This window comes from Acomys russatus, chromosome 22, assembly GCF_903995435.1.
Source record: "Acomys russatus chromosome 22, mAcoRus1.1, whole genome shotgun sequence".
Classification (NCBI taxonomy): Eukaryota; Metazoa; Chordata; class Mammalia; order Rodentia; family Muridae; genus Acomys; species Acomys russatus.
Window position 1 is genome coordinate 24,341,649 of NC_067158.1, and position 25,006 is coordinate 24,366,654.

Sequence of the window (25,006 nt, forward strand, 5' to 3'; positions counted from 1 at the left end):
GTTTGTTTTTGAGATGGTGTTTCTCTTTAGACCTGGCTGTCCTGGAACACACAATACAGTGTCTGCCTGCCTCTGCCTCCCAAGTGCCAGGATTTAAAGGCACAAAGCTCATTGTCTTGCCTGATATTAGACTTCAAGATCTCTACCACACCTTGTTATTGCTCAGGGGAATGTACACAAGACACAGGAATAGACCTTTAACAGTACAGACGTGTAGTCCCAGTACTCGGAAGGCCGGAAGGAGGAGTGTGGAGCCAGGAGGCCAGCCAACACAACACAGGAGGAACTCTGACTCTTTCCCTCCACTCTCTTCTTCTTTTTTTTTTTTTTTTTTTTTAATATTTTATTTAATTGTAATCTATATGCATTGGATGTCAAAGTATCAGATCTTGGAGTTACAGACAGTTGTGAGCTGCCATGTGGGTGCTGAGAATTGAACCTGGGTCCTTTGGAAGAGCAGGCAGTGCTCTTAACCACTGAGCCATCTTTCCAGCCCCTTTCTTTTTAAAATTATATAATTTCTTCCTTCCCTTTCCCTCCAAACCACTTTTTGTTCTCTTTCAAGTCTCAACCTCTTTTTTTATTGTCATTATGTGCGTTCTGCTCGTTCTGCATAGTGTCACTCGTCACTCGTGCGTGTGTTTTCGGGGCTGGAAAACCAATTGGTGTGCTCTTTCCTGGGAAAGACTATTTCTCCCGCCCTCAGCGTTTCCTAAGCAGTTCTTTGTACAGGGTGGAGGCCAGGTGGGCTTTCCCCATCTGCTTTGACATGTCCATTGGTGTCATCCTTGTTCAGCTCACATTTGGGCAGTCATACTGATATCACTAGGGGACACAGTCACACAGTAACTCCTGGTCCTCTGGTTCTTAGAATCTTTTTCTCCCTCTCTTCCAAAATGCTCCTGAGCCTTAGGTGTGGGAGTGCTTTGTAGATGTTCCAGTTGGGCCTGGGCTCCATAACTCTGCATTTTCATCTGTTGTAGCTGTAATGATGCCCGTCAGTGGCAAGATGTATCCTTAATGAGGGGTGAGGCCCTTTACTCTTTAAGGCAATAAATAAATAACAGGCCCAAAATCACATCACCTGGATTATGACCACAGGGGGTCCCCTGTCCTTCAGTATGTTTTATCATCTCTAGAGTGGGGCTGTAGCGCCTTCCTGCTGTTACTTAGGCATGGAATAGTGGTAGCTAGAGAGACAGGTACACTTAAAGCTGCACCCAAGATGTGGCAACATCGCTGGTGGAGACCACCCAAGATAAGGCTCAAGACTGCAGCCTCCTCTGCCTGAGCATGGGCCAGAAGTACCTCCTGAATCAGACATCTCAGGCCCCATGGCAGGCTCCGCACAGTGGGACCCAGAGGGCCGACACAGCTACAAGATCACTGTGTCACTCTCCTGGTTCCTCTGGGCCTGCACCTCAGGTTCTCGGCTACGCTCTCTGAGCTTTATTTCCTGCCTCATACAATGAGGCTATGCCGTCTCCAAGCCTGGGCTCTAGCAGAAAGCTCCCTTTTGGGACTGAGGGTCTCTTCCCACAGGCCCAGCAGCCCTCGGCGTGGCTCTGTGGGGCCTGGCACACCTGCAGTGACTGTGGACATGTATGGGCACAGTGCTTGGGGATGCAGCAGCAAAAAGAAGTTCTGGTTCCAGTTCCCCGAGCACCAAGATGACCAGACCTGGCCTTTACACAGTGGCCTTGAGTCCTGGGCTGCCTCAAACAGGCTGATTTCACCTCACATAGCCTCTCCACTGTCTAACCATTCCCTGCTACCATGGTACTTAGGAGTGAAAACCCTATACAGTGTCAGCTGGTTTCCATCTGTTTCAGGCTGTCTCCGGAGCTGGTTTCAGCGCTGGCGGCTCTGCAGCCAGAGTGAAGCCCGGCAACGAGTCCAGCTGGAGCAGGCGGCCCAGCATCACCGCCGGCAGCTGTTGATGGAAGGGATGGCCCAGTGGAAGACATACCATCTGGGCTGTGTCAGGAAAAAGGTGAGGCAGTGTGCTAGCTGCTGTCCAAGTTCTGCAGGAGTCAGGGGTCTTGGGGTGGGGTTCTTCAAACAGACCTCTAGGCAGCTAGTGTGGGTGCTGACGCTTGAGGACTCTGCGGGAGCAAGGCTGCAGGAGCTGTTCCAGGCACCCCGGGAGAAGGCGGCTCCAAAGAAAAATCTGGTTTCCCCTAACCCCTAGCTTTTCAGATCCCAGGAAACTATGGAGCTGTTCAGACCCCCTCACCTGTGCAGGAGCCCTTGGCATCTGGAACAACTCTTGGCAGAAGGATGTTCACCTGGGTGGAGCCTCACCGTGCAGGAGCCCCACTGGCTGGGGCTGGACCCTGAGTTAGGATGTAATGTGTGGGGTCTGACCCTGTGCATTTGCTGTCTCCCCAGCTTCTGCAGAGACAAGGTGCTCAACTCCTGGCACAGAGACTCGGTCGGGCCTGCTTCTGCCAGTGGAGGAAACAGGTAGGAACCAGGGTAGCTCTTCTTTCCTACTGCCTCGGACTTCTGCTTTGAGCCATCTCAGCCCCAAGGCTACTTCGGTGTTTCATGCTGTCTTTGTCGCAGTGTTCCATCCTCGTGCTGCCTCCACCCCACACCACCAGCTTCCTTCATATGTCATTTGTCAAAGGCCAGTCTCTCCCATTCAGATTTCTTCTACAGGGTCATCTTAAACACACTGAAATAATGCCCAGAAATTAATGTGAGATGAACTTAAAGTCTGGGCTGGGGTCCTGATAAAAAACCAGAAGGCGAGCCGGACATGGTGACGCACGCCTTTAATCCCAGCACTTGGGAGGCAGAGGCAGGTGAATCCCAGTGAGTTTGAGACCAGCCTGGTCTACATAGTGAGCCAGGGATACCCAGAGAAACGCTGTCTTGAAAAACCAAAACCAACAAACAACCCAGAAGGCCACACACAGTCTGCTCAGCAGTACCAGGTTCATGGGCCACTCCTGCTCGGGGCTGGAGCCTCCCAGCTCTGCTCCCAACTCCCACAGCATTGCTCTGGGAACGCTGCTGGCTCCTTCTGCTCGCCCCGATTGCTCTTGGCATGCCTCCTTTTGTCTACTGTCAATACCTCACCACCGGGATGACGCCAGGGCCTGAGCCCTTCCCTGTAGAAGGAGGCAGATGCTTTAGCTAGAGGTGGTGCACTGGGAACAGCCGTTGCCATGTTACCTGTGCATTTCTCTGAGTAAGCCAGTCTTTCTGGCCCACAGCTGGCATCCAGGAAGCAAGAGCAGCATGGCACAGCCCGGGCCCTGTGGTTCTGGGCCTTCTCACTGCAGGCCAAGGTAAGGTAATGGTTCTACAACTCCCTAGCTACTCCTGCCTTCATGGGCTGCTCTGTGGGCCGGGGGCTTGGGAGCACACATGGAAGACTGAGCTCCACCTCTTGCCTTCTCTTCTCCAAGGTGTGGACTGCATGGCTGGGCTTTGTGCTTGAGAAGAGGAGGAAGAAGGGCCGGCTGGAACGAGCCATGCACGCCTACCAGCAGCAGCTCCTACAGGAGGGTGCCACGCGGCTCTTGCGCTTCGCAGCTGGTCTGAGGGCCTCTCGGCAGCAGCTGCAGGCCCAGCAGCAGGTCCAGGTAAGCAAGGCTGCCGGTGGGGAGCTGGCAGGGCAGTGCAGGCAAAGGCTGATGAGAAGCCATGTTGCAGGCAGCCCACAGCCTCCATTGTACAGTCCGCCGCTGCGCTGAGCTCTGGAAAAAGCAGGCACTGGGCCCAGGCAGGACGTCTCAGCCACCAGCACCCGTCACATTCAGCAGGAGAGTGACCTTTAAGGATTCCTTTCTCTCTGGGGTGGCTGCCGAGGCTGGGGATGCCACCCTGGAGACCAAGAAGCTGAGAGCTCCTCCATCCCAGGGATTCCTGAGCCACCTGGCAGTAGCTGCTGGGGAGCCCTGCTGCCGAGAGCTGTGAGTGGTCTGTGCTTCCCTATGCCCCTAGGCCTGGAGCAGAAGCTGGGAGCATACATGAGGGACAAACAGCCCTGGGAAGGGCAAGATGAGGGCACCACAGCCTTGTCACATCAGTGCTGCTCAGAGGCCTGTCAGCCCATCCTTCTCAGGGTATTGGGAGGCAGTGTGACATCTGCTTTTCAATGTTCAGTGATGCCCAGCAGTCATGCCCTCATGCCTTGCCTTAGGCTTGCAGGCTCCCTCCCTCCCTGTCAGAAGCTCCACTTTTTGTGGTTACCTGATCCACCCCCTTGGATGGCTTTCCTCAGCCCTGTGTGCCCCACCCTTCCTGAGGCAGTTGTCATTCCCAGAGTCACCAGCACTGAGCCTCAGAACTCATGGTGGGTAGAGTGTTCCAGGCCAGTCCCCATCCTTTCCTGCTGTCCCCTTCGTCCCTAACCTTGGCAGGACTCTGAGTAGCTCAGAGGCTGCTCCCTTCTGATAGGAAAGGACACCATATTGTCAGCCTGCTGTGCAAGTCAAAAGAAACAGGCCGTACTCTAGCACCCACGCGTCAGGCAGACTAGGAAGGGACCCCAAGCTTATGCTGCCCTTGATTCTCCCTGCGAAATGGCAAGGATTGAACCTTAGTAGAGCTCAGGTCCCCTGAAGACCGTCAGTCCAAGGCACAGACTCTTTTTCTCCAGCAAGGAGGCCCGATTATCACGGAAGCAGCCACGACGCCCATCCTTCCTGCTGGAGCACTCGAGGAGCCCGAGGTCCCCAGGGTGGTGCACTGTTGGGGAGCAGCAGTAAGTGACATGGTTGTGAGTCCCCAGAAGCACCGAATTCTGTGTCCAGGTCCTACCTATATTTTCCTATATTTTGTTGGATGTATGGCACCTTTAACCCAGAGAAAGGTTCCATGGTGTTATCTGCCTCTGCCTGCCTTCTGCTCAGGTTGGAGAAACCCCTAGAAAAGGGTCAAAGCACGGCTCCAGCAGGAGGCCTTTCCCTGACGAGGCCCTTCCTACCGGTGGTCCCGTTGAATGTTCCTGGTCCGAAACTGCCTCCTAGAGCAAGTCCAGGCCTGGAGCTGTTGCCTCCTTCCTCCTTCCTGCCCCGTGGAGTGGGAGGCACTGCAGAGGTGAGTCCTCCCCAGGCCTGCCACTCACTCACCTTTGGCGCTCTTCCTCCAACCCTTGTTACTCTTCTTTCTAGAATTCCTTGGTCACTTGACCAGCTTGGGTGCCCTGCACACCAGGCCTAAAACACAGCAGTGGCCAGCCTGCCCTTGAGAAATGTTTGGCGAGACCACCAGAACCACCTTACAGGCAGGCTCCCAGCAAGGCCACTGGTCTTGGGGGTACAGGTGGGCTGTAAAAGCTTGGAGTGGGAAGAGGCAGAAATGGAGGGGCTGTTACAGGGCACCACATCTGGCTTGGGCTTGCCACCAAGTGGTGGGGCAGCCACAAACCATGCTATCATCAGGCAGACATACTAGTGCTGTCTGTAGCTTCTCACTATGGGGGTGACAGTCTGTGGGGACAGTGAGGCAGGACTTGCTGTGATAGGTGTGGAGAGGGACAATAAAGGAATCCAGGGTTAACTTTTTAAATTTTTATTTATTACTTATACACTTATTCTGCCTGCCTGTGAGCCAGCAGGCCAGAAGAGGGCACCAAATCTCATTGTAGGTAGTTGTGAGCCACCATGTGGTTGCTAGGAATTGAACTCAGGACGTTTGGAAAAACAGCCAGTGCTCTTAACCTCTAAGCTAATCTCTCCAGCCCAGAATTCAGTGTTTCTTAAGAAAGAATTATTTTACTAAAAGAAGGAAATGGGTGTGGTCCAGTATTTGCTGAGGTACTTGGTCCTAGGACAGAGGGTCCTGGGCAGAGGTAGCCAGGCACTGTGAGAGTACAAGGGGTGCTCCTGAAAACAGATGGCAGAACTGAGTCATCTCCTAAAAGTTGGTGCTGCCTCGGGACAGGTGGAGGCGGCAGGCAGGAGGCAGTTTCTGGTGATGCACAGTTGGTAACAGAAGTGACACACCTAACGCCAGCACTTAGGAGGTAGAAGCAGGATAACAGAGAGCTCAAAACCAGCCTAGGCCACACAGCAATACTGCCTTAGTAAATAAGTAAACAAACAAATATTTGAAAATAGCTGCATGTCCACTGTCCCAGGAGAGAAGACTTGGAGGTGCAGGAGTGGTGGGAAGCGATGTGCCCTGGATCACTCTTCCCTGAGGCTGAGCTAAGCTAGCTAGCTGAGCAGAGGGAGGTGAACGGCTGGGGAAGGGCAGACACTGCTGCTGTCTCACTGGGCAGCACGAGGAGTCATCTTACATGGGGGTAGCACTCAATAGTGGAGATCATGGGACTCTCTCAGTATGTCATCATCCAAAACAGGGCAAGGCTTTGTGTGCTGGCCAGTCACCCTCTGCCACTGCAAGGCGAAGTGGGCAGTGATTTGGGGACAGAACTCAACTTCCCAGAGTCCCAGAGCTTCCTTGCTCAGCATCCATCCTTTCTTCCTCTACAGGTGTCAGCTAAGCCCAGCATCTCTGGACTTCAACCTTGGGTGTGCCCATCTCCAACCAGGGGCCCCAATTCCCATCTCTTCCTCACTGGAGATTCCACAAGCGCCAGAACTAGGCCTGGATGTGGCCCCGAGGCTACAGGTAAATAGGTCAAAGCACTGGGGTCACCTCCCACCAGAGCTCCGCCAGCCTCCGTGGTTTTACAGGGGATGGCAGGCAAGGCGGAGCTTATCTTCCCATTGCTGCAGGCCACGCAGAGCTTGAGGCTGAGCTAGAGGAGATTCAGCGGCAGTTAGAGCACTACCAGAGCACCAAGCAGAACCTTCGGTGAGGCCGCCAGGTGCCCTGGGACCTATCAGCGGGGGAGCTGTGGCAGGTGGCTCCCCCTGGCGAGGGCTGGGACCCTACTGTGTTATGACTCACTTCAGGGGGTTGGTGTGAGTGTCCTGTGGCACCTTTGTCCCCTCTAGGGAGGGCCAAGTTGGCCCCACCTAGGGTTGGAGGCCCTACTTTCCATTTGGAGGGTACATAAAGCCCAGCAGGACTTGCCTGGGTTGTTACCCACCCAGCAACCATAACCCCAGTGCTTAGTTGACATACAGCAGCTTTCAGAGACCTGTGTGAAAGACTGGTCCCTAAATAGGGACAGAGCAGTTTTCACACGGGCCCACCTGAGCTGCTGTTTGCTGGGAAGGACAGGAGAGCACTGCTCTCCTCACCCATCATCTGCAGCTTAGAGCAGGAGCCTTCCACTGTCTCTGCTGTGGCTCTTCAGTGTTAGCTATTATGCCTCTTTAAGCCGGAAAGGGCTCCTTGAGGCTATACCAAGAACCCAGCCCGGTAGGCAGCAGTGTCCCCATTCTCAGGTCATACCAGCGACAAGCCAACAGCCTGCGGAGATGGCTGGAGCTAAGCCAGGAGGAGCCCCGGTCTGCGGACCTGGATCTAGAACAGCAGGTGAAAAGAGAACTGGAGGAGGTAAGGCCTGGGTCAGGCCCTGGGTCAGCCCCTGTGCTGCACTTCTTTGAGCTTGACTTGTCCCTCCCCTGCTCCCAGGTGGAACTACAGATCCAGCAGCTGGCTGAGGAGCTCCAGGCCCAGCGGCAGCCCACTGTGACATGCATTGCTCGTGTTCGGGCCCTGAGACAGGCTCTGTGCTAGTGGCTCGCCTCTGGGACCAGGGGCTATCTTTCATAAGGGGCCATAGATTACTTTCAACAAAAGAATACAAAGCTGCTACAACAGTTTTCAATGTTTTTAATTTCAAAATGTCTTATAATTAAATGAATTACTGTTCAGAAGTCTCCTACTTTTCATACAAAATACTGTACTACTGATACAGTTGACAAAGTTCAATGACTTCTCCTGCAGAGAAATTCATGGCGTTCCCAAGATCAACATGAAATCTGGCCTTGTCCCTACCATTGGGTTTCCCATGGCCTGCATCCCTCACAGCCACTTGGAACTGGTTTTCTAGGCACCGATCACCATGCTGTCCACCTCCAACACAGCCCCTGGACCAATAGCAGCATGTCCCCTACTTCCTGCCGGGCTGGGCCTCCACCTGCCCCTTGACTCTGGACTCTACCAGGGAAGTCAGGTATTGCCTGCCAACAAAAGGACTCAGCCAGCTTTGGAAGGTCAGCCCCTGAGGACTACAAAGGTCTACACCGTTAGTCACTGTCTTCAGAAGACACAGGCAGAGTCTAGGACAATACATTCAGCAACATATAAGTGATTTTACTTCTCCAGCAAGCAGACAAGTGAATTTGGGAACAAAAAGCAGTTATGAAGGCCATGGCTTGCTCTAGGACGACAGTGGATCCATTCTGTGCCAAGGAGGCACCTCACCCTGTGTATAGTGAAAGCAGGCAGAGAGACCAGTGTGAGCAGAAGAGGCGAACAGATGGCCCTGAGACAGGCGGGAGGCACAGTTAGGGGTGTGGAGGACATAACCGTTCTCACAACACACAGCCAGGAGATAGAAGGTCTCCAGCTTACACAGAATCTTAAAAAACCTTTTGGAAGTAATTTTGAGGTCAGATCACACCCACCCACACTCTGTAAAGGGGCTGGGCCCTGACAGATCCAGAACCGCTCCTTTGCACCTCTGGACAGGCAGGAACAAATCATTCAGGTCCTATAAGGTCAGCCCCACAGCGCCCCTCACCCGGACAGGCGGGGGCTCCTCTGAAGACCCTCATGTTCCTGTGTGGAAAGATTCTTGGCAACCACAACTTAAAGGACTAGAGAGAGCCCAGTGCTTCCCCAAAGTGAATCTTCTGCCCTGCCTTCAGCCTGAAGTTGAAGTCCTTGGGTGCTTCAAAGATGAGGACAATGGTGGAACCCAGGTTGAACTCGCCCAGGTGCTCGCCCTTGCGCATGGGAACGCCCTCCTTGTTGGCATGTGTTACAAAGCTCAAGTCATTGTAGGAACCCTTGCTGTACCTGGGGCTGTTTGTGTGCAGGTCCTAGGGGCAAGAAGGAAAAGGTTAATTAGTCTTGTTGCCTGACCTCAACTCTGCCCCGCCCAGCTCAGAGGTGGCAGACACAGCATCTCAGGGCAAAGGGCCTGTCACTAATCAACACTCCGAACATCTGCTGTGCCCTGGCCAAGGGGCAGGGGCCAGGCCAAGTCTCCTCCAAGCATAAATAGTGCAAGGCTAGCACAGCAGCAGTTAGTAGCCCCTAAAAAGGCAGAGTGGGTGCCACAATTTCTCACCCCCTCCTTCGTGTTCCATCTTTGTCTCTGACATGCTCCTGGCAGAAGCGGTGTGCTGGGAGTAGAGTTGGTCCTTGGCCTCCCAGCCATCTTTAGGCAGGTGAGTGGCAACAGGGACGGGGGGGCTGAGCTGGCTGGTACCTACAGAGCAGCTGCTCCGCTGAGCCAGCCTGGCCAGAGCTGGAACACCTCTCCCCCACCACAACATTTATAAGCCCCAAAGATCTGGCTGGATCCAAGAAGTTTGGGCTGTGGGCTCTACTCACTCCGTCAAAGTATATACGGATGGAGCCCACGTTGGTGGCTCCCACTGCTGTCAACGAGAAGAACCCATGTTTCCAGTCCCCAGTTAGGACCACACGTTCATTGTGACAGAAGAGCTCTTTGATCCAGCGGGCCATGCCAGGGTTCACGGACATCAAGGAACCTAAGGAGACAGGAGAACGTGCCACTTTGTGCTCAATGCCTGGTGTGTTCACATCTGAACGGCCAGAGAGGCACGGGGACTCAGTGTTCCAGATTCTAAGCAGGACTCCAAGCACCCTTGCCTATAGCCAGCCAGCCTCATGTGGTCATCTCCTGGCTTTGACACCACCAGCTGGGAGGGAGCACAGTCCTCTCAAGTCAAAAGTCCAAGGGCCTCTAATGCCCACAGAGGCATCTCCCACTCTCAACCTGCCCTAGGCATACCTGGGAAGTGTCGCCGATGCGAGACAGTCCAGTCAGTGGGGGAGTGGAAGCAGTGATAGTCTCCCGGGGCCAGGTAGATGACGCAGTGGTAGAGCTCGTTCCCTTCCCGGGTGACCAGCTGGTTCCTGAAGGAGTCACGGGAGGCTGTGGAGTGGAGTACAGAGAAGGCCTGGTTCTTTGACAAGCTCCAGTGAGCAGCTGGTACATGGCCTACATGCAGCCTAGCTGGAGGCTCCAGTGAGGATTCCTGGCTCCTTGCCAGCCTGCTGCCCTAAAGCCTCCCCAGCCTTTTTGTATTCCCTCTGCCCCCTCTGCCCTTTGTTAGCCTCTGATGTCTACCCTAACTAAGCAGTGACCCACCTGGAGGGAAGGGCAGGTCCTCTGTCCAGGCTCGAGGGCCCAGGAACGACTCCAAGGAGTAGGTTACGCCCTTTACCTGCTCCACCTCACAGTTCTTCACCTGCCCAAAGGTGAGGATCTTGCCATCTGATGGGCTGATCTGGAGGAGGCAGAAGTTTGATGGTAAGGAGGGGTGTTCCTGAACTCTGCCACCTGCCAAGCATCCAGGGAGCCCAGGTTTAGAGGCCTATAGGACAGGAGGGAGCATCCCAGAGGGCCAGAGCCAATGTGGTGCTGCTAAGCCTGGCTTAAAGGCAGACAAAGGTCTCATTTCCTAATGAAGAACCGAGACAAGGGCCAGGCCTTACCACACTGTGCAGGCCACAGACAGGCCGCGCCTGAGGCTTCAGCTTACGCCGGAAGAGCTCGCTGAGGTTTCGGTAGTGGTGCAGGTCCTCCACAGCAGCCTCTGTCATGTTCACCCCGAAGGTCCAGATGTACAGGCTGTAGACTGGCCTCCGGAGCCAGTAAGGAAGTTCAACCTGGTTGAGGCGACCCCAGGCGCGTGAGAGCAAACGCGTTGGCACTGACTTGTACAGGGCCACCTGCAGGCCACAGTGCAGGAGGCTGGGTTGGTCACAAACGGAGTGGAGTGGTTTCATACACCCCTCCCCTCACCCCCACATAGAGAGGGGAGAGACAGAGAGAAACTAGAAAGGCCATTACGAAAGCCTAAGTATTCAGGCTGGTTTGTGAGGTGGCTATCTCTCAGAAGGAACCAGACTCTGCTCACCAAATACTCAAACAAGGGCTGGATACACATGTAACCTGGATCATTTCTGCTATTCTATGCAAGAATGAAAGAGCAGCTGCCTTAGTCCCAACTGTGACTGGATTGAACAGACTTGGGTCTTGAAAATGGGAAGTGAGGGATGGAAATAGACGTGGTACAAGCCTAAAAGACTATCAGGAGACTCCCAAGAGCACGAGGCAGCTACAGTCCTGAGCGCCCTCTTCATCGGAAGCAAGAATGCTGTTCTCACTCCCAGATCTGCAACACACCCTGACACTGCTGCACCTGAGCAAACCCATGGGCTCTCCACAGAAGCCGGAGAAATTTTTGTTATCACTCTAGTATGGAGCACGAGAGGACAGTTACCAGTCCCACTGTTGGCCAGATGGTCCTGCAGAACTCCTGAGCTTCTGCTGCCCTACTGTGTGTCTCAACATAGCACAGCACCAACTTGCTTAGTGAAATATTTTACCAAGTTTTGGGTTTCGCTTGTTTTTTTGAGACAGGACTTCTCTATGTAACAGAGTCCTGGCTGTCCTGGACTTGCTTTGTAGACCAGGCTAGTTTCAAACTCACAGAGATCCACCTGCTTCTGCCTCTTGAGTACCAGGATTAAAGGTGCGCACCATCATGTCTAGCTGCATTTTTCCAAGTTTTAACAGTCCTTCCCCAGCCACTTGGACAGAGCAACACCACATCAAGTGGCCCCAGCTATGCTCTGGTGTATGGTGCGGTCCCTTGGGCTGTTGTGATGCCTACCTAGCCTACCAGGAGCCCAGAAGCAGGGCTTCCTTCTTGGGGCCAGCCTGTCAAGAGGCTGAAAGCAAGACAGCCCTCCACGTACATGGTGGCCAGGTCCTGCCTGCGGCAGCCATCTGTGCAATCCTGAGCTTTTCAAGCATGTATTTCAACTAACAGGCTCAGCCTGGCTGCAGACTTCCTAAATTACCCTCTGGTGTCCAGAATTCAACTGGATCTTTCTGACAATCACCTCTCTGCTTTCTTCTGCCTAAATAAGTCAGAGCGACTTCATTTTCTCAGACCAGTGTAAGTTCCTTCCTAAACCAGAACTCCCGATGACACCAACAAAGTGCTGAATTCCTCCAGGACCACCAACCAAGCAACCTTCTCACACGTACCTACCCAAGAGTACAGCCACTGATACCCGTTTCTTCTCTGTCTTCCCCATGCCTCGGCTTCAGGCCTGTCTAGGCAGGGCCACAGCCAAGGGGCCCATTCACACTTACCCTGCTCATGGGCCTCCATCCCACCCGGCTGAGGGGCCTGAGGGCACCGAAGGGCAGGAAGTAGTAGAGGATGCTCAGGGGCCAGGAGCGCAGTTTCAGAGTGGGTCTGGACATGCAGCTCAGTTGGCCTAGCCTCCGCCGTAGGGCCAGCTGGGGGAAGTGCAACCTGCAGGGCACATGTCCACACGTGGCCTGGGTCTGAGGGAAACTGAGGAGCAACCCCCTCAGCCAGTGCCATTCCTGCTCCCCTGACCCCCACCCCCGGCGAGCTGCCACCTCTCCCTCCAGTGGAGCCAGAGTTCCAGCAGGCATTCCAGTGTCCACTCCATCCAACCAACCCTGGTTCTAAGTCAGAGGGGCCTGGCTACCTGACTAGTGGGCTCATTTCCCAATGTCTCCCACCTCCCAGCTGACTGAATGGGCAGCAGCAGGACAAAGGCAGTTCAGACACAATTCCTGGGTACCTCTAAGGTAGAGCACCCCCTCCAAGGACAGCAGCGGCCCCAGCAAACGCCTTGGGACCCAGAATGGGAAAGTGAGAGAATCTGCCTTATACCCACAGCCTCCCCATGCTAAGGACCGTTGGGACCCAAGGACAGTTCTGTCCTCACAGGTGCCAGAAAGGCAAAAGTGAAGTGCCATGAGCCTAGACGGCTGGGTGATACCTGCCGACCTTGTTACTCCACTGTGGCACCTGGGAAAAACTTCAAGTCTTTTGCTTCCTCTTCTGCTAAATGATAGGACATTGCTATGGCTCCATCTAGCCGTGTCTCTCCAAACCGCATCCACAGGGTTAGGACAAGGCTCCCACCTAGTTCCAAAGCTACGACCCTGAGCCACACATATGACCCATGGGGCCCACCAGTTTTACAAATTTATTATCTTCTTTTCAGCCAGCTTTGCAAAGGCACAGAGGCCTTTTCACTGTGACCTTGGCTTCCTGAATGTAACTAAGTTCCTTGTCACAGGTCCTAGAAAATACTCCTGAGGCCTCAATGTAGTCATCATGAGACCATACTGCCACCCACTCTTGGAATGTCCCCAGGCTTTAAATTCTTGTTTGAAAAACCACATTTGCTTAAGCAAGCTAAGGCTGCCATCTGAACTGTGCTCTCAAGAGAAGCCAGTTTCCTCTGAGAAAAGCAAGGAACAAAAGGGGATTTCAGCAGAGAACTAGTGAGTGGCTGGCAATCCATCAGTGATGGCAGAGGAGGGCTGAGCCCCAGCACAGGCACTAAGACCACAGCACACCCACTGTCCTGCATTCCTTCTTTCTCTTCTGCCCCCCATTATGTTTTTAAAACACAAGGGGAAGTGGCAGGGGCCAAGCAAAGGCAAATCACTGTTCTCCTGCAAGCAGCCCCGCCCACGTCACTGCAGGAGAGCAGAGACCAATCCCAGAGAGCTTGGGGGAGGGTGTAGAGGGGGTTCCTCTCCCAAGCATAGGAAGAGAGGGTCTGAGCTGGGAATAGGGAGCCTCAGTGCCCTTGCTAAGGACCAAGACAGGGCAGAAGCCCACTGTTGTCTCCCCACACTGGGCCCTCCTTCCAGCCATTAACTACAAGTACCTGAAATGGGTCTCCTACTCATGCCACTCAGGAACCCCTCTCCAGGCTCCTTCAGCCGCAGGGGTCACTCCCAGACCCCCTACTGCCACTTCCACATTGGGGTCACTGGGCTTGAAATCTGACCTTCCTGAGACTGTGCAGGGATCTAGTAGGGCTAGGTCTCCGTGGGCAGCATCTCACCATTTCGCTGCTGCTTGGAGCTCTGGTCCTTGCCGCTTCTCTGACTGACACATTGTGGGTAGGCACAGGGAGGTGTTGCCAGCTTCCAGGAGAGTGCGCTGGCTTGCTTGCTCACTTGCCTTTGTTTTTCTCCGTCCTCCCCTTCCCCCTCACCAGAGGAACTTCAGTGTGGTCCAGTTGCTGATGGCAATGCTTCTAGTCTCCGTTCACTCTTGGTGGCTCACAGGCACTGGTTAGAGGACCGCGGCTATTGCAAACAGACAGGTACCAGTCACACACTCGCTTGGACCTCCTGTTCAGGTCACCTGCTCAGGCTTTGCTGCCAGAGCTGTCTGGTTCCTGCTAGCTGTCCAGTGCAACCCTCCCTGCTCTGCTGGAGGGAACAGGTTGGTAAAGCCCTGGGGCTGTCTGCTCCAGCCAGCCTGGTAGAAAGGTGACCAGACACTGCCACGACTTCTAGGCGCCACTGAGTTCCAAAGGCACAAGGTGGGAATCTGAGCCCTCTGCTCCAGGCTGATGGCCCCTCCCTTAGCAGACCTGACCCATTTTCCACTCAGGTAACAAAGTAGCATCTGAGGAATGACAGAGAGGGCAGCTAGCCAGGACATCCAGGCAAGGTCATGATGTGTACCTGGGCACTGTAACGTGTGAAAACCCCTCCTGCCTCTGTGTAGTCCAGGCATCTTCACAGGGTGTACACCTGGGCTATCTCAGAGAAAACCATCCTAGGGTTGGCCAGCAGCCAGCACTGAAGCCCAGATCTTCCTAGCACACTCAATCTTCCTCCAAAATAGCACCTTGGCCAGGCCATTTTATGACAATCTTCAGGGCCCACCTGGTGGTCATAGCTCCCCAAGTGTACAGATAACCAGGAGAGAAGAGCACCTGCTCTTCCACAGCTCCTGCTGTCTCAGCCCAGAGCACCCATGGTCCTGGGAGACGGAGAGTTCACCGCACTAACTGGAAACCCATACACCCGCTCTCCAATCTCACTCACAGCCCTAGAAGGAGTCAAGTATCTGTCGCCACGCTCACATCAAGAGTTCCTGCCTGAGTCAGAGAACAGACTCAGGCAAGGACCAGCTAGGCAGCATGCAGTCACAACCCCTATCACTTTTACTCACACAAGGGTTTGTGTGTGACAATGGTAAGTTCATCTCAGCCAAAGAGGTAAAAATTGCAGCCCACGCACTGCTTGCAAAAGCCACTGAATCCCAGCTATGCTAGTGGCTTCTGGGAGAAGGGACAGCAAGGCCTGGGTAAGTAGATTTCCCCCTGTGACCGACTAAGTCAGCACCAGGTCAGCACATGTGGGCTAGGGCCAGGCTTCAGGGACAGCCATGCTTCTGCTTTAGGCTCATGGGAGTCTCCCGCTAACTTTTCCATCCCTAACAGTCCGTGTGCTCTAACCATTCATTCTACCCTGAGCGCATGCACACCATACTGGCCATGTAAATGGGCTCAGGGTGGGGTGCTGTTGTGAGCTGGTGTCAGACTCTCAGGGGCTCTTGCTCTATAAAGTCCAGGCTTTGGAACAGGAGCAAGGCTCACACCCAGGACTAACCGGGAAACCAGCATGACCTTGTGGAATGCACACTGCAGGGACCCAGGAAGCTTTCGTTTCCTGTCAGGTTTTTCTTACTGTCCTACCAAACAGCATGCTAACCATGGCAGCTCTAAACACATGAGCATGCAAATCTAGCTCAGCTAAAACAGATTCTCAACCAAGACTCATACAGACATCTTGCCTCCTTTAGCACTGAGAGGCTGTCAGCCAGGCCCTTCTAGGCTGGGGTCCTGGACAAGCTGGGTGCCCAACCAGGGCAGGGTAGCCTGGGTACCCTTGCCTTCAGCAAAGGACTAGGGCAAGGAGCTGCTTCCTTGAAGAGGCACTAAGACCTGCCCAAGGGACCAAGGCACCCGACCCACACTTGCCCACAGCAAGGGCATAGATGAGCAGTGTGTCCTTTTCTCCCACACTGGAACACCTGAGTGTTAACATTTCCTAAAAACATCAACAATGGGGCTGGAGAGATGGCTCAGTGGTTAAGAACACTGCCTGCTCTTCCAAAGGACCCGGGTTCGATTCCCAGCACCCACATGGCAGCTCACAACTGTCTGTAACTCCAAGATCTGACACCCCCACACCAATGTACACAAAATAAAAAATTAAATAAATATTAAAAAAAAAAAAAACCATCAACAATGACTGGGCCTGGTGGCACAAGCCTTTAATCCCAGTACTTGGGAGGCAGAGGCAGGCAGATCACTGTGAGTTCAAGGCCAGCCTGGTCTATAAAGTGAGTCCAGGACACCCAGGGCTAACACAGAGACCCTGTCTTGAAAAGCATAAAACAAAACAAAACAACAACAAAAACAACAATGGATCCTACATGGGTCCTAGGGAACAGAGTGACTGAGTCCAGTCTGTCCAACCTAGAGTTAAAAGGACAGAGACAGGCCCCACCAGTCTACCCACCTTCCTCCAAAGCCGAGCAATGCTCCCATCCTTCCCACGTCACAGGCCCCCACCACCTCCACCTGCAAAAGCCCTTGGACCAGAAGCCAAAGATCTGAGCCTCCCCAGCCTGTGAGTGCTCAAGGCTTTGGGTGAGTCCTGGGCAAGCAGGAGCCCTAAGGCAGGCTGAGTGCCGACACCTCCCTTCTGAGAGCTAAGTGCAACTTGGGGAGGCTTGTGCAGACTGCGACCAGGCAGACTTTAAAGCTTCTACACGGCCTGAGGGTCAGTCACCATATAGAACTCAGAGGCATCTATGGCGAGCATGAATCTGACCACTGCAGTCCTGAGAGCGGGCCCAGGCCTTCGCACGCCCTGCCGCTCTCCCGGCCTGTTTCTTCATCAGGAGATGGAAGCAGAGCGCCTCTGCCAGCTTCCTGTGCCCACCTGAGACAACCAAGGCCAGAGTAACCTTATAGACCTTAACTTCTCCCTTAACCTCGTGGCTCTCCACGTCTTACCTCCCTTTCCAGCACCGGAAACACACCATGAGAAGGAAAAAGGGGAGCCCAAAATATGTGCCAGTTCTGCCTAGGATGTAGGAAACAGGGCTGATACAAGCACACGGGATGGAGTTAGTTTGTGAGGACATGCTGTTCTGGGCCTTATAACCATGTCCTTCTCCATCCACCATTGCCTGGGACAAAGGCAAGGATACCTGGTCCCCAACGGAATGGAACATTCCAACTGAAGTCAACAAATGGGCCAGGCCAAGTTAGCAGTTGTTATACGTGTGTGGGTGTGTGGGTGTGAGAGGTGGGAGGGGTGGTGGTGCAGGTGGGCTCTGGGGTTTGTGCACACCTCCTAGTCCTGACTTGGTAGGTTATGGCTTTGGCAGGAGATAAAAAGCAGGCCGACTCTAACACACCCTGGCTGAACAAGACCCCTCCGTGCCCATCACGCATCACCTGCTCACTTCTCACTCTCACCCCACCCTGGAGGCCTTAGGCCTTCGCCAGCTCCCTAAGTCAGGGCCACCTGGCAGGTGTGTCCAGGGAGGCAGCTTTGTATTCCTGGGCTGGAAGTGGGCAGAACTTTAGAAGTAGAGGGCAGGCAAATAGATTCTCCCTCTGGGAAGTCATGAACAAGTAGGGGACAAAGAGATGGCTGAGGGGTAGGAGAAAGAGACAGACAGATCTTCCTCAATTTCTTAAAAAAAAAAAAAAAAAAAAAGCAAAGCATTTCCTCTCAGACAATCTGTGTATGGTACCTGGGCCCCAAGATGCTTCCCTCTTCCTGGAGTCCCCAGGCTCCAGGCCGAGGCAGCATAGGAGAAATGCATGCTGGGAGCCTAGGCTGCCCTCAAAGCCTGCCTGTACTTCCCACACTTCCCAGCATGGTGCTCATTTCCTGCCCAGTCTTCTGGGGACTAGAGAAGCTACAGGACGTAGAGGAAGTGAGCTCAGGCAGCCCTAATGCCTGGGGGCAAGACAGCAACACATCCAAGGGATTCCCGGCTTCCAGGCTGTGAAAGAGTCCTCTAGAAGGCCGAAGCACAGTGCTGGAAGGCACTCCCACCCACACCTCCCAGCCTCAGGGACCAGGGAGGGGAGAGCTCCCTGAACAGCTTGCCTGCTGCTGCGGGCCCCACTTGTGGCTCCTACCAGCTCACTCACTGTCAGAACAGTCTCACTTCAGTTTCTGGGCTCTGGTCTTCACCTCGTCCAGCTTTGGCCAGGTTGTGAAGCCTCAGTCTCAGAGCAGGCAGGGGCTCTGTTCCTGCTGAGGCTGGGCGGAGGGGAAGGGGTAGGGCAGGAGGAGCCACAGCAGACCCGGTTAAAGTCACCACACACACTGTACTCAAGCCTAGCGCCAGAAGCCCTGAGGCTTCTCCTTTAAGAGGAGGGGCTACAGCCTGGAGAAAAGAGGAAGAGGCCGACAGGGGCCCTGGCCCCACCCTGTCATAGTCTCCAGAGACAGACCAAAGACTATGACCTTTCTAGCACCACTGCCATAGACTACAACCGACCGCTCCCCACTCTACAGGGGCCCAGTGCTCCCAGACGATGCCTCCTGGGACTTAGGGACCCTGAATCCTCAGCCTCTGGCTGGCTTCTGAGATGTGGTCACCAACGATGCAGGACGGAAACCTTGTAAGGACTGACTTCCTCACTGGGTGGACCACGAAGCCACTTTCCACATCCCTTCCTAATTCCACAAGTTAGACAAATGTGTTAATCCTTACAATTCCTTCCTATACTGGATCATGAAGACACAAAGTTATCCCTGCTGACTTCATCTGTCCCCCCGGGCAGCAAACCTCTGACACACAAAGCCCAGACTCTAAGAGCAGCATTGGTGGATAAACAAGAGTAGCTGTGAACAGGGGCCACTCACCCACAGACCGGAAAAAGTACCTGTGGGATATGTCTTTCTAACCCACTGAATGGGAAGATCCCGACTGCAGTCAGCAGACCATCCTATACCCATAGCCTGCCCAGCTAGCACTCAACTAACGTAAAAGGAAAGAATGGCTTAACATTTTCTAGGCAAAGTGACAGACCTATATGGGGATCAGCATTCTGTCACACGAGACTCATTCATGTCTGTGTAGTCACCTCAGCAATGGCTGAGTGGCCTTGCGTGACAATCTTCTCATGCTAGGCTACTCTAACGAGTGCACTTCTAGCCTTCTGACCACACAGAATTTCGTTCCCAAAATAAGCATTGTTTGGAACAAGATGACACCCTGTGACAGGGTTTACAGAGAGATGAGTGGGGTCACAAGCCCAGAAAAAATGACAACATTGTTCAGAGACAGCCCCACACACCTGTCCTCCTCACGGGGATCAGGCCCAAGCAAGCGCTGTGTGACAAGCTCCAGGACTATGCTGCAGCAGAGGCAAGCAGACACCCGGAGGGCTCGCCTCTGAGATGTCCATGACACTCTCCACACATACCATGCCACGAGAATAGGGAGACAGGGCGCACAGAGGCTGCCTCTGTTCATGTGGCCTGGGCCCCCAGTAGGCACCATTATTGGTCCCTGACCTCTGAAGCTTGTCTGGAGTCTGGGGAGTGGCTCAGTCAGTACAGCACTTGCTTTAAAAGCAGGGGACCTGCGTTTGATCCCTAGGGGCTGGACACCACATGGCTTTGTTTTGTAAGGTAATATCTTTAGGATTTCAAACAATAGTTACCAGATGAGTCTCTTTCTGGGGAATCCCGCTCCAATCCATAAGCTTTAGTTCAATACATAGTTCAATACATAGTTCAATACACGCATGCCCCTAATTTCCATTTCTTCTATTTTTCTGGCCCTCTCCTGGAGGAGACTGCCAGCTGATGCCGCTGGGGTAGTCTGGAGGCTCTAAGACCATTTAGCTGCCAGCATCCAAAGGCAAGGGAACTGGAACCCTTAGTATAGCATAGGCCAGACCCAAGGATTCTCTCAGGCCTGCCCAATTCATTTTTGTTCAGAAATGTTTCTTAGGAACCTCACCTTACACAATTTCTAGAAAGCCCCCCTGGCCTATGTAGAGCCATTTACCCACAAGTTGAGGACCCTACCTACAGTGACCCTGAGAGCTGCTGCTTTAGGGTAGGATAGCTTAGCAGATAGCACGCCCACAGCATCCCAGGCCTCCAGGTCATCACCTACCAGCCTAGGAGACAGGCCTCTGTTTTCTTTCTTTCTTTCTTTATAATTTTTGTTTGTTTTGTTTGTTTGTTTGTTTTTTGAGACAGGGTCTGTGTAGCCTTGGCTGTCCTGGACTCACTTTGTAGACCAGGCTGGCCTTGAACTCATATCAATTCGCCTGCCTCTGCCTCCTGAGTTCTGGGACTAAAGGTGTGTGCCACCACACACAGCTTAGGCGTCTGTTTTCTATTTGATGCTCTCCCATCCTACTCTATTTCTTTCAAGATAGCTAGAGTCTCACTCAGTACCTAGGTTAGCTTGGAACTCACTAAGCAGGTCCCAAGTGGCACTGGAATTGTGGCAATCCTTCTGCCTCAACCTCCTGAGACACTAGATTACAGGCTGGCCTTGTTTTAAAGTTGCACATCTTTAGGTACAGAGCTCAGTTTCCCCATATAATGGTGGTAATCTCCCAGTGGTGCAGACACAGACTTGTGCCGAGGCTGAGGGAGGCAGAAACAGAAACAAGACTGGAGTATGGGTTGGCGGGTTGGCCACATGGTAGCACAGCCTAAACCACTTAACTAACAGAGTGGCTGCAAGTCTCAGAGCAGCAAAAGTCAAAGAAGCAGCAAAAGGCAGGGCCTGGAGATGCTCTAAGAGCCCTTCCTCCTCTAGAGCCCACGGTTCTCTGAGGATAGAGTGGCCTCTACTGGCCAGTTCCAGCAGTGTCAGAAAACTGCCACAGAGGCTGAGCAGGTAAGCTGGCTTTCCATAGCCAAGTTCACAACCTTTCCCTTTAAACACGCACAGCTGTTTTCTCAATGCCTACTAGGCAGTCCTTGTCTGCACATCATAGCTTCACCTAATTACAGCCCTGATTCTTTATAGTAATACCGCAATGCAGCGCTGTCCACAGTTGTGCACGTGTGTAATTCTGTGTTAGGCTGCAGTACTCCAAGGTGTGAGGCAGGAAGAGTGCCTGGCGCTCCACTGGGTCTTGCCTCCCTGCTTGAGCTGGACAGTGGGAGAATGTTCAGACTGATCTGTCCTTTATTCCTTTCCTCAAATTGTAATCTTGTAGCATATACTTTAAACAATTCCTAAGAGCAGGATAAAAGAGGAGATACTGCTAAGCAGATATTCTTGACCAGCTCAACGCGTGCCCTGGCTGAGGTCTGGCCTCTGCACAGCTCCTCTGACGACATTTATGTAAAAGGGCCAAGATCAGCCCCAAAATAAGCATCCTTGCTTATTTTTCTCAGGTGTATAAAACAGTACTTTAGGGGAAGAATTCGTAGTGTAGCTTTAAAAACGCAAAGAAAAATAAATACATGGAGATAAAACATATCAGTTTTAATAACTATTGGGCAGAGGCATTCCCTATAGTACCTGATTTTATTTTTATTTTATTTTTAAGATTTATTTATTTATTAAGTATACAATGTTCTGTCTACATGTACGCCTGCAGGCCAGAAGAGGGCACCAGATCTCATTATAGATGGTTGTAAGCCACCATGTGGTTGCTGGGAATTGAACTCAGGACCTTTGGAAGAGCAGACAGTGAGTGCTCTTAATCTACGAGCCATCTCTCCAGCCTGTAACTGCCTTTTTTTTTTTTTTTTTTTTTAAACTCTTGTACTCCATACAGAAGTGTTCATAGGGCTGGGGAGGTGGCTCAGTTGGTACAGTGCTTGCCTCCCAAGCATGAGGTCATGAGTGAGGTCTCCAGCACCCTCATACACAAAACCCACTGTGGGGAGAAAAAGAAAAACCAAGTATGCTGGTATGCACCTGTACGCCAGCGACGGTAAGATGAGAGGTGGAGCTCTGTAAGCTCACTACCTGGTGCCATCCAATTGCCCTTTTTCTACTCAGTCTCTGCTCACACAGTTCCCTGAGTGCTTTCGTAAAATAGCAGCACAGTTGACCCCAGCACAGGTCCAGGTGTCCTTTTTTAAGTTTTCCTTGAAGCTTTTCAACCATTTCACATGTCTGTGGTTGGGGGCACTTATTTCTCTTGTAGATGGATGGCCTGATTTTGTTCCTAGCACCCATAACAATCCTTAATTCAGTTCCAGGGACTCTGACACCCTCTTCTGACCTCCCTCGGCATCAGGTACATACATGGGGCACATATATACATGCAGGCAAAACACACCCATAAAATAATCTAAAAATACGGCTGGAGAGATGGCTCAGAGGTTAAGAGCACTGTCTGCTCACAACCATGTATAATAAGATCTCGTGCCCTCTCCTGGTATGCAGGTGTATATGCAGGCAGAACATTGTATACATAATAAAAAAACTAAAAACAATTTTTAAAGGTCACAAAAATTTCAATATACTGCTAATAATAATGTAAGATTATACAACTATTTTAAAAGTTTGACAATTTCTTATAAAAATATATATTTAGTAAATTACCAAGTCAGTAGGTAACATAAGACAGACAGAGGAGCTGGAGCAATGGCTACAATTCCCAGCACCCATTCAATGACTCACAACTATCTGTAATTACAGATCCAGGGGCCTGGCACCCTCTTCGGCCTTTCAAGAGCACAGGGAACACATGTGATGCACATGCAAACACACACACACACACACACACACGACACTCATACACATAAAATAAGTAAATCTAAAAATTAAAATTAAAAAGAAATGGAAGGAAATTTCCAGACATTTGTATGGGAAGTTCACAATGACTGCACTATGTACCTACAGGAGAAGCTATGAACAACCCTCAGTCTACCAAAAGATGACGGGTCAAGCCAGTCTGCAGCCCATCCACAACACACGCTCTCCAGCTCTGGTTTAACCTCACCATGGTGCAGAAGCACATGCATTCAGTGCAAGCCATACTTCAAACTTGGCAGTGTGATCTCTTCCTGGGTGAATGGCATGCATTACAATACTGCCTAGAGATTCTGCGCAGTGCACAGCACTACCTCACCCAGTTAGCCATGAAGACACAAAGGCAAACAGCCAACATGCTACTTGTGCTGTGCAGTTGAGCTGTGACGTTCAGCATGCTTGCTATGTGAAATGCGATTTTTACTGAAAGCATTTCAAACCACAATAGGTTTGTCAGGAAACAGTCTCACCCTGAGTGGAAGACTAATTACCCTACAACATATGTGATGTTAACACACACTCTCCTCTTCCCTTTCCTTCCTGCCGCCCCCCCACGCCCATTCTCTTCTCTCTTTCCCATGCCTCCCCCCTCCCTTTTAGATAGTTTCGAATATGTGGCCCTGGCTAGCCTGGAGCTCACTGTATAGACCACAACTCCTCAGCCTCCCTAGTGCTGGGTTTAAAGGTGCGTGTCATCATGTCCCAATAAGAATCTTTAAGGTATTGTGCTCAATAAAACAGACCACATATAATACAGAATACTGTATTATTCTTTGTGTGTGTGGGGTTTTTGAGATAGGGTTTCTATGTGTAGCCTTGGCTGTCCTTGAACTCACAGCTATCCACTTGCTTCTGCCTCCTTTTTTTTTTTTTTTTTTTTTGGTTTTTCGAGACAGGGTTTCTCTGTGTAGCCTTGGCCATCCTGGACCCACTTTGTAGACCAGGCTGGCCCCGAACTCACAGCGATCCACCTGCCTCTGCTTCCCGAGTGCTGGGATTATAGGCGTGCGCCACCATGCCCAGCTAGCTTCTGCCTCCTTGAATGCTAGGATTAAAGATGGATGCTACCATGCCCAGCTATGATTCGACTTCTATAAAGCTGTCAAATAGTAAATCTAATGCATGGTGATGAGTGACTGCCGGGACACGTGGAGGACACTGACTGCAAGGGCACAGATCTGACTGTGACAGTGGTTACACGGGAATATACATTCATCAAAACTACGGAGCTGTGTGCTTTAGGCAGGTGTATTTTGATTGCACGTAAACAACACTTTACAACCCCAGCACACAGGAGGGAAAGCAGTAAGATGCCAGTTCTGAAGCCAGCCTGAGCCGCACAGTAAGATTCTGTCTCCAGAGTAAATAAGGAAATAATAAAACCCTCAGTAAGATTTTATTTCCTTTTCACTAGTTTTTTTAAAATTCATTTACCTTTATTTTATGTGCATTGGTGTTTTCCCCACATGCATGTCTATGTGAGAGTCTTAGACACTGGAGTTACAGACAGTTGTGAACTGCCATGTGGGTGCTGGGACTCGAACCCAGGTCCCTAGAAGAACAGTCAGTGCCCTCAACCACTGAGCCATCGCTCCAGCCCCTAATTAATTTTTACATTTGTATAAAATTAAGTTGTTTGCTCGGCAAGGTGGCCCATGCCTGTAATCCCAGGACTCTGGGAGGCGGAGGCAGGTGGATCTCTGTGAGTTCAAGGCTAGCCTGGTTTACAAAGTGAGTCCCTGACAGCCAGGGCTACACACAGAACCCTGTCCAGAAAAACAAAACAAATTGTTTTTAGTGCTGAGAATGTAGCTCACTTGGTAGAATGTTTCCCCAGTACAAATGAAGTCCTGGGTTTAATACCCATCACTGCATAAACCAAGCATGGAGCTGCACTCCTGTAATCCTAGAACCTGTGAGGTAAAGGCAGGAGGATCAGGAGTTCAAAACTAGCCTGGGTTATAGGAAACAACCTCCTCCTCCACTTTTTAATTAAACAAGAATAATGTCTCTTGAAGATTTCATGATATACAAGAGTATATGGTATACTATCTTTAAGTAATGCATCTTCTCTCAGTATCAACATGAAACACTGTTTTAACAGCTCATCTCTGCTTGCCTTGTCTGCATCTTGAGACACAAATAAGCCTTACACTGTTCCCTTCCAAACAAAAATTACAATTAGTACCTAGGAAATGAGAGTAGAGAGAAAGCACAAAGCAAGGCAGATAGTAAACTTTTCGTGTTGCTAACCATCCTAAGAAATATCAAATGAGGGT

The 25,006-nt window shown here is 51.9% G+C and overlaps 2 protein-coding genes across 5 annotated transcripts in view; one reads left to right on the plus strand and one right to left on the minus strand.

The window, feature by feature from the left end:
* Sfi1 (SFI1 centrin binding protein) overlaps positions 1-8,125 on the plus strand; it is a 42,500-nt gene extending 34,375 nt beyond the window's left edge. The window contains exons 16-25 of the mRNA XM_051165299.1: positions 1,833-1,993; positions 2,392-2,466; positions 3,225-3,299; positions 3,420-3,596; positions 3,667-3,926; positions 4,616-4,720; positions 4,869-5,055; positions 6,456-6,594; positions 6,702-6,780; positions 7,320-8,125. Of these exons, the coding sequence (XP_051021256.1) occupies positions 1,833-1,993; positions 2,392-2,466; positions 3,225-3,299; positions 3,420-3,596; positions 3,667-3,926; positions 4,616-4,720; positions 4,869-5,055; positions 6,456-6,594; positions 6,702-6,780; positions 7,320-7,614 (1,553 nt within the window). The 3' untranslated portion in view covers positions 7,615-8,125. The remainder of the gene's footprint in view (positions 1-1,832; positions 1,994-2,391; positions 2,467-3,224; positions 3,300-3,419; positions 3,597-3,666; positions 3,927-4,615; positions 4,721-4,868; positions 5,056-6,455; positions 6,595-6,701; positions 6,781-7,319) is intronic.
* A 15-nt stretch (positions 8,126-8,140) lies between these two features.
* Positions 8,141-25,006, minus strand: part of Pisd (phosphatidylserine decarboxylase) — a 47,611-nt gene continuing 30,745 nt past the window's right edge. The window contains exons 1-7 of one of the 4 annotated variants that reach the window (XM_051165302.1): positions 13,993-14,146; positions 12,245-12,410; positions 10,573-10,809; positions 10,226-10,364; positions 9,866-10,009; positions 9,442-9,602; positions 8,141-8,924 (exon numbers count right to left, since the gene is read on the minus strand). In XM_051165302.1, the coding sequence (XP_051021259.1) occupies positions 8,700-8,924; positions 9,442-9,602; positions 9,866-10,009; positions 10,226-10,364; positions 10,573-10,809; positions 12,245-12,410; positions 13,993-14,045 (1,125 nt within the window). In that variant the 5' untranslated portion in view covers positions 14,046-14,146 and the 3' untranslated portion in view covers positions 8,141-8,699. The other 3 variants (XM_051165301.1, XM_051165303.1, XM_051165300.1) reach the window with 3 other exon arrangements.